Source organism: Lolium rigidum, chromosome 1, assembly GCF_022539505.1.
Source record: "Lolium rigidum isolate FL_2022 chromosome 1, APGP_CSIRO_Lrig_0.1, whole genome shotgun sequence".
In the NCBI taxonomy this organism is placed as follows: domain Eukaryota; kingdom Viridiplantae; phylum Streptophyta; class Magnoliopsida; order Poales; family Poaceae; genus Lolium; species Lolium rigidum.
Window position 1 is genome coordinate 117,233,905 of NC_061508.1, and position 17,633 is coordinate 117,251,537.

Genomic DNA, 17,633 nt, shown 5'->3' on the forward strand with positions numbered 1-17,633 from the left:
GGACTAAAGTTGTTATCGCCTGAATGTCTTGATCATCTGTTGAATGTTGAATCTTGTGCTTGATGTAGAGTCGAAGTTGCTTTTTGTCGGGTGCGCGAAGCGCTCCCGATGGGAGTAGCCCCCGAGTCTATGAGAAGGTGCTTGCAGCCGCGCATAGACTCAAGTTGTACTACTCGAAGATCTTGATGTTGATGCCGACGTCTTCGGGTTTATTCTTCTTTGTCGACGAGGCTGCTATATTTTTATCGGGTGCGCGTCCAGCGCTCCTGATGGGAGTAGCCCCCGAGCCTGTAGATGAATATGAAATAGTCATGTATAGGGTGTAAAAATGCTGAGTCGAATACCGTAGATGTCTTCGAGTTCTGAGAACATTTGGATGCTTTCGATGATGGCGATGATTTTGATGATGTCAGAGAGGAGTTGATGATTTTGATGAGTTCACGGATAAGTCGACGATTTTGATGATGTCACGAAGGAGTCGATGTTTTGATAATGTCCTGGAGGAGTCGATGATTTTGATAATGTTCCGGAGGAGTTGATGATTTTGATAATGTCCCGGAGGAGTCGATGATTTTTATCGGGTGCGCGTCCCCCGATGGGAGTAGCCCCCGAGTCTAGGCACGGATGCTTGCAACCGTGTGTAGACTCAAGTCGAGCAACCCGATGTTATAGTTTTCTTCAGATGCCGGTGGCAAATATTTGTTGAGCAAATCTTGATGCTCTTATTTTTGGCATCGGTATTATGATGCTATTGTATGAAAGTTGTCGGGAGCAATTTCTTTGAGTGATCAGCTCATGTTGCAGGTTCAATAAACCCGTAGTAATCACAACTTTGCTACAACCGACGATGTATGTTTTGGCGACAGCCCCCAAGCAACTCGAGGGAACTATGCCTGATGTCGACTCCGTCGCTCTTTAGTACCTCCTTATTTTGAAGTACCGGTATGGGTCTTTTTGTAAGTTGTACTGTGTCCATCAACTGCAGCACTCGATAATTTATCTGAGACTTGGATGGATTTTTAATATATCGATAACCATAGCTCTGGGTGGGAGTATTAATTAATTATCAATATTGTAATAATTCATATCGATAACCATAGCTCCCAGTGGTAGTATTAATTAATTATCAATATTTAAATAATTCATATCGATAACCATAGCTCCCGGTGGGAGTATTAATTAATTATCAATATTGTAATAATTCATATCGATAACCATAGCTCCCGGTGGGAGTATTAATTAATTATATATATTGCAATATTTCATATCGATAACCATAGCTCCCGGTGGGAGTATTAATTAATTATCGATACTGTAATAATTCATATCGATAACCATAGCTCCCGGTGGGAGTATTAATTAATTATCAATATTGTAATAATTCATATCGATAACCATAGCTCCAGGTGGGCTTATTAATTAATTACCGATGCTGTAATATTTCCTTGTAGCCCCCGAGTAATTCCAGTGCTCCCGATGGGAGTGCATCGAGTTAATATTATATAAGATTATATCCATTGAATATTCCAGACGATGAATCCACTTACCCAAGAGTGCATCAGGAGAAGATATATCCAAAGTCGAAGAAGATAAATCCACTGATAACCATAGATGATGAAGCCATTGACCCAGGAGCTCATCGGGAGAAGATATATCCAGAGTCATTGATAACCATAGATGATGAAGAAAATAAATCCACTGAGTCGGGAAAATAAATCCACCGAGTAATCGAGAGTACTGGAGGTAACGATGTAATGGCGCCTCCCCGATCATCGGGTGTAGCGAAAGGAAGAGCAACACTTAGTTCTGCTGTAGCGAGGCCAATGTGGAGGTATGTCGCATGGTAGACGCAGTCGAAGTAAGCAATCAGAAATAGTTGATGTAGCGGCGTAGTTGAAGTAATCGTCCGACCAGAAATAGTCGATGTAGTGGCGTAGTTGAAGTAATTGTTCGGCCACCAATAATCGATGTAGCGACGCGGCGCCTGGCCGGCATGGCCGATGAACAAGACATAGTTGATGTGGTGGGCGCAATCGAAATAGTTGCGCCACCAAAGAGAGTCCATGCGGCGGGCGCAGTCGAAATAGTTGCTGGCCAGAAATAGCTGATGTAGCGGCGCGGCGCCTAGCTGACGTGGCCGATGAAGAGGACATAGTTGATATGGCCGATCTGCGGCGGGTGAGCATCCGAATATATTGAGTTCGTAATGTCGGGTCTGTGACGCGCAAGCCCCCAGTATGACAAGTGCGAGACAACGGGCGCGGTCGTCCGATTAGAGTAGTCGAAGCTTTGTTTCAATCTACAGTTATATTACAGCGCAAAAACCTGCGCACAAGTAATAGTACGAGCCGAAGAATATTTGGTGAAATAAATTACACAAGTAAAGATTAATTGAAAGTATAGCACCTGATATTTTTGTATCGCATGGGTGAGTCGCGAACGAGGTAAACTTCTCGGAGAACACAATCCTAAATTGCACGTGCGCCTTTGTCCCCCTGATTAAATTCTTCTGTACTTCAACCGCAGCCCAAGCCGGCCGTAGCCCCAGCGATTTGCTCCTTCCTTCTTGAGTAAAATACACGGTACTTGGTGAATCAGATTTTCTATCGGCCATGTCCAAGCGTTGCCTTGATCTTTTTTTCCTTCTCTTTTTTTCTTCTTCTTTTCTTCGTGTATGAGTTGATCTCTGCTTTGCCTATCATAAGGTGCGGCGGATCCAGCCGAGTTTGCACGCGTTCGGGCCGCCGCCAATGATCCCATGAAAATACTGCCCCAGTGTCACTACTAGGAAAAAGGCTAGCCGTAAGATGGGTGTTAGTGGCGCACCAAAAGGGCAGTGCGCCACTACTACTTAGCAGTGGCGCACCGGAAAGTGGTGGGCCACTATTAAAAATGTAGTAGTGGCGCACCTCTCCTGCGGTGCGCCACCACTAAGTTTGACCATGGGTTTGACCCAGCCTTATACATAGCAATGGCGCACCGTGTAGAGGTGCGCCACAGCTATTTTTTGTAGCAGTGGCGCATGGTGCGCCACTGCTAAGTGGTGCCCAAACATTTCCACACACACACACCCCCCCCCTGGATCGCCTTTTGGAGTTTGCAAAAAATAAAAGAAATAGATAGAAAATTCAAAAAATTAAATCCTTTGAAATGCCCATGTAATATGTCATCTAGGTTTAGTGAAAATTGAAAAAAATGAATTTTGATATATTATGCAAAATGGCGTCATGTTTCGGTAAAACGGGATTTACGGTTGCATACGACCTCCGATGAAAAACTTTTTTATATCAAAATCGATCTACGCGAAATTTCCTATTCGAATTCAACGGCCTACGGCCGTTTGGAGAAAAAATGGATTCGTCAAATTCAAAACAGAAACAGGACTTTTTTCAGGTTTTAGATTTTGGGCAAAAAATAGAAAAAAAATAGCGGTGGCGCACCCATGCCTTGGTGCGCCACTGCTAAGCTTCCCGCCCACGAATTTCAAAATGGAGGAGCCGGCCACTTAACCCCCTCCTCCCTCCTCCCTCCTCCTCGTGCTTTCATTCTCCTCTCCTCCTCCTGCTCTCCTCCTCTCCTCTCCTCCTTTCACTCCGGCAACCTCCTCCTCTCCTCTCCTCCTTTCACTCCGGCGACCTCCTCCTCTCCTCTCCTCCTTTCACTCCGGCGACCTCCTCCTCTCCTCTCCTCCTTTCACTCCGGCGACCTCCTCCACTATGTCGAGCTCCAGGTGACCTTACTTTCCGGCGAGCTCCGGTGACCTTACTCTCCGACGACCCTCAGGCGACCCTCTAGCCTCCATTACTTCCATCCTTCGTCCTCTTGTTCATCCTCTCCTACATCTCCTCACCTCTCTTCACCTCTCCTACGTCCCTCATCCATCACCACCGGCGGCTAGGCTAAGAAAAATGAGAATGAACATTGCAAAAATAATTCTAGCAACAAGAACGAGAAAAAATAACGAGCCAAAAAAATTCGAAACGAAATGTGCCAGATCCAGATCCAGATCCAGATCCCGATCCAGATCTAGAAATTTCAAATTTTAGTAGTGGCGCACCTTTTTTCTATCCAGTGGCGCACCTCGGACGTTTAGGAGTGGCGCACCATGAAGCTAGTAGTGGCGCACTACCAGTGCGCCACTGCTAAGCCAAATAGCAATGGCGCACCACTAGTGCGCCACTACTAAAAGTTAGCAGTGGCGTGATAACAGTGGCGCACCACTAGTGCGCCACTGATGGGTAAAAGTGGTGCGCCACTGATTGCCCTTTTCCTAGTAGTGTGTGTACGAGACGTCGGGTACAACCAACCATGGATATGGATTTCATCCGTTGTAACTCCGACGCCGACGATGAAACCGATACTTGTTGATGAAGGTTGACCGAGCTAGCGTATACGATTTAATCGACTGTGGCCTTGTAGTTGATGTGTAGAGATCCCGCCCGGATAACGAAATTTAGCCGTTGCACTTCCTACAGACGATGCCAATTGACGAGGCGGCTCCTCGGCAATGCCCATCACGAGGGGCTTAGGGTTGACGGAAGACGATGATGGAGGCTCTGGGAGCGAGAGAAGACATGACGTACCCAAGTTCACGTCCCCGCGGTGGAGGATCGCTACGTCCTGCTAGCAATTCACTATATGAATATATGTGTACAGGGGGCCGCCATAGGCGGAGTTGTTGTATCTAGTCTAGTTCTAATCTGCGGGTTGCGATGTCTAGGTGTATTGCCTATGTTTTATATTTCTGAATATGTGTGTCCTAAGGGGTGCCCCCGCCTGGCTTTATATATCAGCTTTACAAGAGTCCTAGTAGGATTCGTATTAGAGTCTTCTTTCTTGTAATCCAAGTTAATATTCCTTGTGGGTCCATCTTGCCGAGTCCGTGTGCTGGTCCATCTTCATAATCTGCACCGAGTATGGTAATGTCGGGTACCCGAAGGGTTATGCCCACATCATCGATGTAACAAACATGCGTATGATGTTTATGTTTTCTGTGTGAAGAGATCTACCATAACTTCGATAATACATAAGACAATCCACACAGTTACTACCCTCCTTAGTTTCCTCAATGAACGAATACTAATGAGATTTCCTTCAAGCCTTTGAACTGATTATAGACAACCCCGTTGTACTGCCGAGGTACATCGATCCAACTACATGGATGTGTAACGACACAAGGCTCGTGGTATGTGGGTTGCACAAAAACGCCATCGACACGAAGATCATGCTTGTACAACATGCCAAATGAAGAGTGTCTCTTCCTCGAATACCTCTCTGAACCTCCAATGACAACATGTTCCGGTTCAGATTCAAGAGGAAATAATTCCCGATCAGGTTCAACTTTGCCACGATAATCAACAAGGCGCAAGGTTAGACTATACAGGTTGTCAGCGTGTAACTACCGTAACCGGTATCCTCTCATGGTCAGCGCTACATGGCGTTGTTCAAAGACACTACAAAGAGCAATATTAAGATCCTCGTCATCAAGGATAAAAGAAAGGACCAAATCCAGAATTCAGAGAAGTGGAAAATATCCGAGTTCTTAGTAACGACCACCCAGAAGATAGTCTACTAGGCAGTCCTTAGTGGTTGATGTCGTTGGGCCAAATTTGAGCAACTTATATTATTATCATTATTCTTCCACTTAGTGGTGTCTTTGAAAATGTAATGGTAGCAAACATATTTTATATATTTGCATTTGTAAGTGGTACTAATTAATAGGTCATTATTATTTCTCAGGTGTCTTTGAAAATGTAATGGTAGTAAATATATTTTATATATTTGCATTTGGAAGTGGTGCTAATTAATAGGTCATTATTATTTCTCGCTATTGCTGCTGTTTAGGTACTCGTTCTATCAGAAAAACTCTTAGACTGCTCATAGTGGGAGTAACATAGCTAGTAACATCACACACCCCAATGCATTTTGGTGACATGGCATGATAATAAATGAAGAAAGAGATTGAGGTGGTAACTAGCTATGTTACCATAACATCACATTTCTCAAGACAAGATGAGTCTACAATCTAATAAATATAACATGCATGATACCACATATAAGTAACTATCCACTATGGAGGTAGTAACATAGGGTAGTAACATGGTGCATGTTACTACCCTATGTTACTCCCCACTATGACTAGTCTTAAATAATAAAGCCTTCATTATCGAAAGAAGTTACTTGTTCTATCAAAGTGAAGCTCTTTAAATAGCACAACGCAGATATAATTCTGTTGTATATATTTCTATCCACGTAACTACCTTCAGTACTAACAAACCTTGGACTTTCTTCAAAAAATCGTTACAAACACTTTATTTTATTGCCATCATAATGAACTTTCTGGTTACTAAGCCTTTAGTTTTTGTTAATCCAGTTTGCAAGGCATGTATTCTCTATTGTACATAATTTTATTTATCATGGAAAAGAAATCATGTTAACAGCATAGAGCATAGACTGCTCCTGCAGGATGGCTACTAGCTGAGGAAGAGTATTTTATATGCATGCTCCATTACCATGCAAATGATGTTGAGGATAGCATTCCTGATGTTGTATGAGGATATTTTAAGCGTGTGAAGGAGGATAGCTTAGTAAATACAAGATAATTTGTTGGGTCGATTGATTAATATGCACATGATATTGAATTATGTGAAGTGAACATTTTAGTATTTTCGAACTACTTCCTGGTTATTTTTTCCATATATACTTGAATGTTTTTCATCTACATGTGCCAGAGTGAACAAGGCGGCAGCACACAGACATTTAACTAGTGCAGATTATGTAAGGGAGCAAGGTTCAATATTCCGTAAAAGTGATCAAGAAAAATCAACAAATTATCATAAACAAGGTATCCAGTATAGCTGCTTCTTGACCATTCACTGAAAAATCTCCCATTGATTTTGCTAGGGTAAGAATGAATCCTTTTCTAAAAGGAAGCCAAATAAAAAGCATAAAGATGTGTATAGTACAGTTGTAACCAAGGTACGCGCTGTAAGGAAGACGTGTCCTTTTTTCAACTGTTTTAAAGAAGATTACAAGACTGTTTGACAATTGGACTAGGTTTCAAAAATATTTTCGACTCCTTACTAGTGTACTGAAGGAGTGAAGGTGCCTAGCTAAATTAAGACATACTACTGCTGGCACGTCTTGATGATAAATGAGGCTAGTATGGTGGGGATGGCACACTCTACATGTTGTGCTCGATGGAGTTGCCAGAATAAGACGGGATAAGAGCAACTTCAGATGGTTCTTCGACTTCACTGCTTTCCTATTGCTGTTCGACAAGAGCGAAAATGCCCGTTGTTTCGTCTCGGCGCTGCAAAAGTTGGTCAGCTCAGAGGTGGTAGGTATATTGGATACAATCTTGAGGCAGTGGAGTTTGGTGGCAACGGTTCATTCCAGGCCATGAAACTCCTTTGCTTTCTTTCGTGCTTCTGCCGCCATGCGGTTAAATTCGTCTGCTTCTTGCTTCTGCCTTTGTTGGAGGAATCTTGTCCTTGAGGGTATCTCCAACGCGGCGACCTATCCCGCACCCGCGATCCGGATGGGTCCAATCGGACAAAAAAGGCGGCCCAGCGCGCGGACCCATCCCAAAAGCGGATGGCTGCGGCGATCGGGACGACCCAAACTTGGCCTAAATCTGGGACGAGTTTGCGTGGGCGCGGACGCCAATTGCTGGCCGCTCGCGTCCTCCCCTTATCCGTCCCTAGCCCACCTGTCAGTCGGGCACACATCTCCCACCGCTCCGCCGCCACCCAAGGACCGGCGATTTGGGAGCGGTGTGGACGTCGGCCACCGTCGTCGAGACGCCAACAAGCGGTGCGGAAGCATAGGTCGCAGCCCCGCGCTGCTTTCGCGGCGTCGTAGCAGAGTCGGAGGACGCCGTCGCCGACGCTGTTGTCCTCTCACCGACGCGAGACCTCCCGCCGTCAGCACCTTCGCCATTGCCGCCGGAGGCGAGCTCTCGTGCACCGTGTTTCCAGACCGCAAGTCCCGGGACGGCCATTGCCTGCAGGTCCCTACGGATGCATTGGATGTGTCAGGTGTTCGATGAAATAGGCGATCTAAAATTTGTCCATTTTCATCTGTAGATCATGGTGGACAGCGATGACGGCTACTTCTTCAAGAACTTCATCGACACGTCGTCAGATGAGGAGTCCGACGACGACTTTTTCACGGAGGTTGTGGTGATCATCTACGAGCACATTGTCTCACAGATCCCCGTGTACAAGGGGTCCATGCCGGGGCGCGCGACCGTCTTGGACCGCAAAAGAGAACGCGGCCACGACCAGCTCTTCACCGACTACTTCCAACTCAAGGCATTGTTCACGCCGGCCATGTTTCGTCGTCGTTTTCGGATGTCCAGACCGTTGTTCCGCCGCATAATGGATGGCGTCAAGCTCTACGACGACTACAATGCTACAAACAACAATGATGAAGGAAATCCTGAAGCCTAGAGCATTTGTATCGTTTTTACATTTTATTTAAATAATACTTTGTCATTGATTACGTGGACAGTAAACTTATGTAATAAATCTTGAGCATTTGAACTTATTTATATATTTTTTATAATTTATTATGTTTTTATAGTGAATTTAGAGGAAAATAGCTACTATACGGCGCCGCAACCTAAATCTGCCGCGTTGGGCGCAGTGCGTGACCCAAACGGACACGCGGACGTGGGGCTCCGTCCGTGCGGCCACCCAAACGGTCCAAAACGGACGGCCCAGCGCGTCCGTTTGGGTCGCCGCGTTGGAGATGCCTTGAGAGTGAGACATGTTTCTTTAAATTCGTCTGCTTCTTGCTTCTGCTCTTGTTGAAGGAATCCTATCCTTGAGACATGTTTCTAGGAAAATTTCGCTTGAGAAAATCTAAAGATGTGAACTCTGCTCTGTTTTGTTTTCGTTGTACGTGCTGGATTTAGCGCAGAATAATATGTTTCCCAAGTTCTTTTCCTGCTGAGGTCTGATACATTCACAAGCAATTGTCTGAAACCTTTGTGCGATTGGGTCGTCATCCTTGCTTATCACCTCAGTGCCTCATAGATCAGTCTGATCACGTCGCGTTATCGTATCTTATCACTACAGCTTTTATATAGATCGGTTTGATCGTGTCTGGAGCACAGGAATTTAACCTGAACTTTATACGGTTCAGCTAAATTTGTACAGAAACTGAGCGATGCTTGTAAAACTGAACTTGTGATTAGAAAGGTACAGTACTAGTTAGGTTATGAGACCTCTGCTCCCTTTTTAAAAATCTTAACTGTCCAAGGACACCTCATCTAGCCTCAAATTTTGTTACAAACCGCTTACAGTTCCATCATGGTAAACTGCACATGTTGGGAAGCTAGTTGCCATTTAAACGGGCAGCTAAAAATGTCTGACAAGTATCTTGCCTAATATTTAACATCCGGGTTCCCCTCGACATTTCCGTATTGAGAATGGGAAGCAGCAATCAGGGCAGCTCCGATCCCCGGACCTTCATCTGCGTGTTTGACGACTACTGACTTAGACAACTCCTCTCCTACCAGTTCACTTAGAGTAGTTGCCAAGCACTTGCTGAACTTGGCATAGTGTTCGAACATTCCTCCATCAATGGCGATGACTGACCGACGCTTGTCGATGGAGCCATCTCTCCCAAGCTTCTTGAGGATCCCTGTAAGGCCTGCTGCAGCCAACCGGGCTGCCCTTCTTGTGATAATGTCAATAATTTTGACGACCATTTCCCGCGTCTCTAAGGATGTGCCTGCAATCTGGAGGTATGCATAGCATGTCGCTTTAATGTGTGCATAAGAAAAAAACTATACGATGTTTTAATGATGACTGCCGTGCAATGATCACAAAGTGAGCATACCCCTAGGGTTTCTTCCAGTTTTTGTGCCACAATCTTCAGATCAGGTGTTTCATCATGATGCATTGCAGAAATATGTGGAGTCCTGCATACAACATAAAGCCAGACTTATCCTCCCATGTAAGCTTGAAGTTGGCAGCATTTGCTACACTGAACGGTATGTATGATTAGAAGATTAAAGCTTCTGATAATTAACAAGAACATGCATTTTAATATAATCATGAATTCCAGATCATTAATAAGAGAACATTCATTACACACATCAGAATATCAACTGCGAAAAAGCTAGCCAAACAACGTACCGCAGATGGAAATGAGTTTTGAGCTTAGTATGGTCAATTTCACCAAAAATTGCAGATTGCAGGGACAGTTTAAGCAATACCCTCCTTACTATTTCACCTAAATACATTCCTGAGGTTAACTTCTCGTAGATCTGAAAGAACCAAAATATAGCTCAGTTAATGCCGAACAAACAACATGAACAGACAGAATGTAAAAGAAACTTGCCTGCTCCCCCGGATTTAAGCTTTCCTTATCTAATGCTTGATCGTATTCAGTGACTGGAAGATGGCATGAATAGAAGTTACCCCATTCCATATTAATCACCTGATATATATGACAAAACGTAGTACAAATGTAACTTAGAAAAATAATAAAATAGTCCAAAAGAAGTCAGCACAAATTCTTTGAGTACTACTAGGTTTGAAGTGTATGACCTTTAAACCTCACCATATCCCCTGACTCCGGCAGCTCTCCTTCCCATTTTGGTATAGCATTTGCCTTCTCAACATAGGCAGCATTTGTACCAGTACCAAATATCACACCAGCAATAACATCTTTATCATAGTATCTGGCTCCAGCCAATGTCCCAACAGCGTCATTGATCTATTTCACCAACGGATCTCTCAGAATGAGATTCCTTTTATGAGATTACAAGTAGATTATACTCTAATTTAGGGATAGTGCAATATAAGAACTTATTGACACTCACCAGTGCAGCCACATGTATGTCTACACCTTTCTTCTCCATAGCCGTTTGCAGCTTAACCGCTACATCTTCACCCACCTGATTTGAGAGATATGTTAACCCTTTTGAAGATTATGTTATAGACAGTTAAATATTTGATTTTTATGATGCTGCTTTTGTCTAACAAAACATATTTTCTAGTGTAATTCCTAGATTTCATTATCCAATACGGTTTATAATTAATCAACTGAAAATGTAAGACTCCAAAGAGTGATATTATTGGCAACATTCATATATCATATAATGTACAAATATGCTGTATTTGCGAGCATAAGAAATTCTTACAGCATCTTCTATACAAAATGCCTTTGTCCACTTGACAAGGGTGCCCGATGCAATAGAGTGTTGCCTCACTGGGAAAGAAAATGTGAATCCTAGTTCTCGTTTCTTCCCAGTTGAAAAGCTATTACCCTTATCTTCATCCGCAACAAACTTGGCTAATTCAGAAGCAATGAAACCAAACAATTCCTGCACATTAAATAATGAATATAGCCAAAGAATGAATCAAATACATAATAACATCAAATCAATGCTAAGTTGGTGAATTCAGCTTATAAACGTACCGAGGAGCTCCCTGACATCAAATGTGGTGGAATGGCGACTGCTCTGGACTCACGGTTAGCAATACGCTGATCGTTACCACCTAGTTGCACCTTCAAGACGCGGAAGTTTGTCCCTCCTAGGTCCAATCCATAGAACAAACCTTCCTCTCTCCTAAATTTAGTAACAGAAAAGTAAGCGGGCTAATAATTCTAAAGGTCCATTTCGAAAAATAATTCTAAAGGTGTGCAAAGGTCAAGCATACAATTGCCCGTTGAAATGAGCAACCGCAATCATTAAAGTTATCTAGTGGCTGAACTGAAGCCTGATAACAAATGGATGGCATTTTAGTGCGATGAACATGATCAGGAGTTATCATTTCTATTTCGTTTAAGTCCGGCATCCATGGGTCACGTCAAATGATCATCTTATTATGTTTTACTATAATGCTATGAACATGATAGGGAGCCATATTTCTAATTCCTAATCACCGGCTAGTATTTTTCATCCATTAACGGGCGCCCTTGCATATGTATTATCCCTGAATTCATATGAGCATAGTCTCTGCTCTAACATCTACTCCATCAACACATTCAAGTTTAAAACAACAGCCTGTTAACCCTTACTAAGATGTGAGAACGAGCACACAAAGTAGTGGTATGTTTACAGTAAATACATTGAAGTGTATGAACTTTTCAGGCTTTGCCCTGAGCAGGCATTCAGACAAGTAAACAGGGAGTGAAGAACTGAACGTATATGTAGGAAGTACGAACCCAGTGGGGAGCTTGTCAACGTAGGAGAGCAGCATCTTGACCCTGCTGCCACCCTCCTTCTCCAGTCCCGCGCGCATCTCGTCGGCCATCTCCGTCGCCACGTCGCGCAGCAGTGACGCCGGCGTCGCGCACCTCTCTCGGAGGTCCGCCACCACCTGCTCCGCCATTGCTGAAACACCAAGCAGATCGAGGGACAAAGGGAAGCCTCGATCCAAGAACTGAAACCGCAGGAAGATCGAGAGCTAGCTCGGGAAAGATGAGGGGAGAAATGTGGAATTTGGCAAGCCGACGCCGACCAGAGGAGAAAGGGGAGGGAATATGTTTAGAAAACAACACTGGTATAGTCGATCAGGATGGTGGAGAGGCACGTGAAATTTGGCTGGGAGCGCTCATCTTCTCGGGATCGATCCATCAGCTCGGTGGAGGGGAAAGGGCGGGGTGGTATGGTGCCGCCTCGTGTCGTGCGTTCCTGTGTGCTCTTTGTTCTGCTCCTACCTCTTTGCATCGGGAGCTGCACTGTGCAGGTGCATGGTCGGATTATTTATGCGTCACCCGGAATAGAATCGGCGTCACCTCGGCATGGAGGGGAAAGAAAGAGTTGGCGGAGATGAAGTGTTTTTATTTATGCGTCGTCACACAATTTTCGTTGAAAAATGGAAATCAGTCAAGTTCATCAAGAATTAATATTTATTTATGCGTCGTCTCCTGCAAAGACCAAGAGGCCCGACTAGGCTTAGCTTCTGATGTTTCTTTGCTGCTTTATTCTTTCTAACAAGTTAACTGTTAGCTTGTTTTTACATACCCTTGAGCTATGTTCTGATCTTCTATAAATCATTAAAACGCAGGTTCGTCTTCCTTTTCGTCAAAAAAAGTTATGTAATGTCATAAAATTTTCTTGTTTCTCGGCTTCGACCCAACTTATCATGGACTCCTACAAACTTTGACATTGTAGACATAGCTCATAATTAATGTTATTTTACATGTTTTTTTCGATATGGGAGCATAGCCCCGGCCTCTGCATCAATCGATGCACACAGACATGTCATTTATTAAAAAATGTTCACAACGTATACTTATTACAATCATGCAGTATCCAAGGTCGCGACAAGGACCAGCCAAACAAAGATGAAAAGAATACAAAGACTATCCATCTTCAATTCTTCTAATATGCCGTCATCCAGTAGCCTGGAAATAACAATCCCGTGTGACCGTCAATAGATGGTTGCATCCAGTAGCCATAGTATCCCGCTGCTCCTCCGGAAGTAGATATGCCCATAGCTGTATCCAATGCGCCGCACGAAGAATAACCTGCAAAAAATTGGTTCCCTTCTGTTTATTAAACACAATATCATTTCTACTAGTCCATATCGACCAGCAAATGGCAGAAACACCAATACGTATATGTTTTTTATCTTTCTTATTCACTCCATTCAACCAATTACCGAACATATTAGTAACGTTGGATGGAGGAGGAATATTATAAGAGAAGAAAACCATCCTCCAAATTAGTTTTGCGAACGGACATGAGATGAACAAGTTATTTTACATGTATATTCTCCATAGGTGTAGCTCATGGACAAACAGAGCTGGTTTTTTGTGTTACGTATTTGTGGTGTGTGTAATTGTCGTCGACCTGGTGAGGTGAGATGAGGTGTTGTTGAACATTTGAATTTTTGTTTTAAATATTTATAGATTTGTAATACGAATATTTCTTACCGAACAAAAATATACAAGTTACTTGAGCAACAAAAAACAGGTGGGGGAGGGGGGGCTCCCTGCCCCACCCAACAAAAAAAGGCTTGACTAATCAGGAGAAATAAGGCTTCCACACATTAGTGTATCTCCTCCACAAATGAGCTGAAAGGAAAGAACGGAAGCAGCAGCAACCTTCCATTTTCGTAGAAAGAAAAGAACAAGCAGTCACATATTGATAATTTTGCTTGAGCATAAAAACTAGAGTTAGCCAACAGCTTCTTGTTGAGTTTTTGAATCCAGATTTACCTATTGATATTGATCTCTCCCCAATCCCGTGCCTCTGTCTTAGTGTGATCGTGTGTGATTAGCAAAAGATAGGGACTAAGGATTTCAGGGGTGGGGTGGGGCGAGGGAGGTGAGGCAACAGATGAGGAACTCCGTGAGTGATTCGATCGAGGGAAAGAAAACGTCAATCGGGATCAAGGGAAATCAATGTGGCGTTTCGTGGATGCCTATCCATGTTTTGTGATACATCAAAACATGTGCATTTTCTCTTCTACTATGCCATAGCATATATAGCTCAAGTATAGCTCAAGTATGATCACATGGCTGCTAGATATGTGAGACTGAGGTTTGCTCCTCCGTCGATAGAGAAATACGCTTTGGGTCCACTTGTTATTTACGATGTCCATTATCGTGTGGCCAAGTGTGCTAAGCTGTTAGCCTACGGAGAGCAGGATCACTAGCCTATTGAGTGTCAATAGTAAAGAAAACGGTACAAGTTATGTAAGCAGCAAAACATGTGTAGGGAGCCCCCTAACTCAGCTCATATCCCTAAGATGTTAAACTTAATTTGGTCCTCAAATATCCAACAATCTATTAATCGTATGTGCGGTAGTACCACCATGGTTTAGACTATGTGTAGGTGGTTATTTGACGTGCATATGGTGCGTGGAATCATATGAAAAACATAAAAATATTTATGAAACACAAACTAGAAAAAGGGAATATATAATAGTAAGAAAAACCAAGATAGGTAGTTTGTGAAGTAGTTGGGACATGAGGATGGGGCGGTTGCCCCCCCCCCCCCCCCCACCCACCCACACGCACACGCACACGCATCGGCGCCGCCAGGGGTATGCACATGTATTCAGCTGAATACCCAAGATTTTGTGCAAAAAAATAGATTTACACATGTATTACAGGCCAGCCCTCGTGTGCGGACGCACGCACAACTCGTCGTCATCCTCTCATCCCTAGCGAGCAAGCGATCTCGGTTACCCGGCTGGGGGAATCGGACCGGCCGAGCGGAGCAGCGACCGCGACGACAACGCCCTGAATGGAGCGGCTATGTATTCTTGACTTCTTCCTAGCAGGTTAGCACTCTAGTAGAGCAGCAGATCAAATCTGATTTGATCCCCCTAGAATGGATGCGATGCAAGCTTCTAGTTTTCTGAATTTCTCCCTTGCTTTTCTCTAACGTAGATGAAGAAGAATAGTGCTAATTTTCTGGATTTCCCGCTCCGGTTCTGCCTTGTTCTGAATTTCTCTTGTTTTATTTGCTGCTTATGATCAAAGAAAGTTGACTAGCTAAGAGCAGGTCTAACAGACCCCGTAAAAGGCCCAACCCCATAAAATATATACGGGGTAGGCCTCTACCCGGCCCTCTAGCAGACCCCGTAAAACAGGCGCGCTGAATTTTCAGAAATCGCAACTGCTTCCGCGCGACGGCTGTTGGCGCTCGTCGGTGCCTCCGGCGTGGCGGCGGCTCGGTTCGCCGGTGAACTCGCGCCGTGGGTGCCAGCGGCGGGTTGGTCGGCTTGAGGACGACCTGCAGGTGGGGTTGGGGAGGCGGACGAGGTGCAGCAGCGGCCAAGGCTGGCGCGGCCGTGGCGGGCGGCGGCGCGGCCGGCCGTGGCGGCGGCGCGGCCGGCCATGGCGGGCGGCGGCCTGCGCCGGCCGGAGCGGGCGCGGCCAAGGCTGGCGCGGCCGTGGCGGGCGGCGCGCGGCCGGCCGTGGCGGGCGGCGGCGCGGCCGGCCGTGGCGGGCGGCGGCCGAAGCTCACGCGCGGCCGTGGCCGGCGGGGACGGGCGGCCGTGGGCCGTCGGCGGCGGCGGCGGGGGCCGGCCGGCGGCCGGCGGGCAGGTGCGGCGGCGGGGGGCGGCCGGGCAGGGGCTAGGCAGGGGCTGGCTAGAGGAGGAAGATGGAGTGGAGGAAGAGGATTTTTTTAATTTGGCATATTTTCGGAATATTCCCTTTTACGGTTTAGTCATACGGGGTCTGCTAGCTCGGATGATTTTTCGGCCGGTGAAAACTGAATACAGGGCTCTCTACTCGCGTTTTAAGGGGTGAAAAAATACGGGGCCTGTTAGACATGCTCTAAGCTTGGTACAAAGTTATATGCTACTGATTTTGCAATTTCTTTTTGCAATGAATACCTAGCATGTAAGTCCTGGCGCCGCCACTGCACACACGCACAACTTACTCTTGAAATTCTAGGTTATCAAATTAAAAAAGTACAAAATTGGATGACATATATGTGTGCCTATGGAATAACATACCATAAGATCTTCGAAACATCCATCACCCTAGCTTACATTAAAAATGCACAGTTGACTTGAGTTGCCTACATGCTAAGAAAACATAATGCAGTATATGTAGTCCATTCCTTATGGGCCACTCCATACATTATAAACGACTATGTTATAAATAAATGAATTGCAAAAGGTAGTACTAATATATCAGAGAAAACAACTATATGAAAGCCTAGAAGAAGACATGATATACTAATTTACAAATAACCACTAAAATGGGCACACATTTTTAACTACTAAAGCTTAGAAATCAGGTAATGCATCGTATAGAGATTCTCATTCACACGAAATTAACTAAAATAGTTCCACAAAGAGAAGGACTAAAACACTTGTAAAAAGGACTAGAACTAAGTTTCAACCAGTAGGCATGTAGGATTTTAAAAAATCAGTTGCAAACGAAGAAGAAAGCATTTGCAAGCAAGGCTCAAGTGGGCTTCGTTGAACTAATCGTGCAAATCACATTGAAAAATTCAGCTGCAAACAAAACCTGTAAAAGAATGGAAAATCAATATAAGGGGGTGAAATGAACACTTGAATTTCCATCAGATTAGTATTCAGTAGCATTCTTCTACATGAAAAGAAACTGGTAGAATATGCATATATTAATGGCCGAATCTGCATTGGCAAATCTCAGAGAGGAGTGGATCGTGCGGGTGAGAAATTCGGCCGTTGGGAAAAAGTTGACCGTTGAATAGGCAATGTGTTTTTTTCATGTATCTATGCATCGTGAGTTCGTCAGTTCGTGACACAGAGTTTTCTTTGTTCTCTATAAGAAGAAGAAGAAAACTCGTTTCTTGCAAAAGAAGAAAAAAAACTGCGCTTCCTTTAGCCAATGGCCCAGCTTGTCGTGGACTGGTCTTTGTACACAGATGGAGCAGCCCGTGTCCGCAAATAGCCTCCAGGCTCTCGGAGACTTAACCAGCCTGGCCCGCGCGCTTACCTGGGCCGTCCAGGCGTTTGCAATTTGCAACGGGGAGCCGGCCGTACTCGTGCCCGTGCGCAGTCGACACGTCAAGAAAAACTTTGGAAGCAACGCTCTAGGCGGGCGTGCCAACCCGGAGTCTCTCGTCCAATGCGACGAACTCATCATTGATGAGCACTAGCATCGATCCACGGACGGTGGAAATTCGACAAAAATAACCCTTGGGCGAAAGGAAT

At 44.7% G+C, this 17,633-nt stretch overlaps 1 protein-coding gene across 2 annotated transcripts; it reads right to left on the reverse strand.

Annotated features, from left to right (window-relative positions):
• Positions 1-9,261: 9,261 nt before the first annotated feature.
• Positions 9,262-12,656, reverse strand: LOC124680813 (hexokinase-8-like). 2 transcript variants are annotated; one of them, XM_047215856.1, is made up of 9 exons: positions 12,187-12,656; positions 11,437-11,587; positions 11,159-11,341; positions 10,838-10,912; positions 10,576-10,731; positions 10,354-10,452; positions 10,149-10,279; positions 9,850-9,931; positions 9,262-9,748 (listed from the first exon to the last, which is right to left on the reverse strand). In XM_047215856.1, the coding sequence occupies exons 1-9, from the start codon at positions 12,351-12,353 to the stop codon at positions 9,392-9,394; spliced, it is 1,401 nt and encodes a 466-aa protein (XP_047071812.1). In that variant the 5' UTR covers positions 12,354-12,656; the 3' UTR covers positions 9,262-9,391. The 2 variants fall into 2 exon arrangements, with proteins under 2 accessions (XP_047071812.1, XP_047071820.1); XM_047215864.1 differs by lacking the exon at positions 11,159-11,341 and having other exon boundaries at positions 12,187-12,274.
• Positions 12,657-17,633: the final 4,977 nt, after the last annotated feature.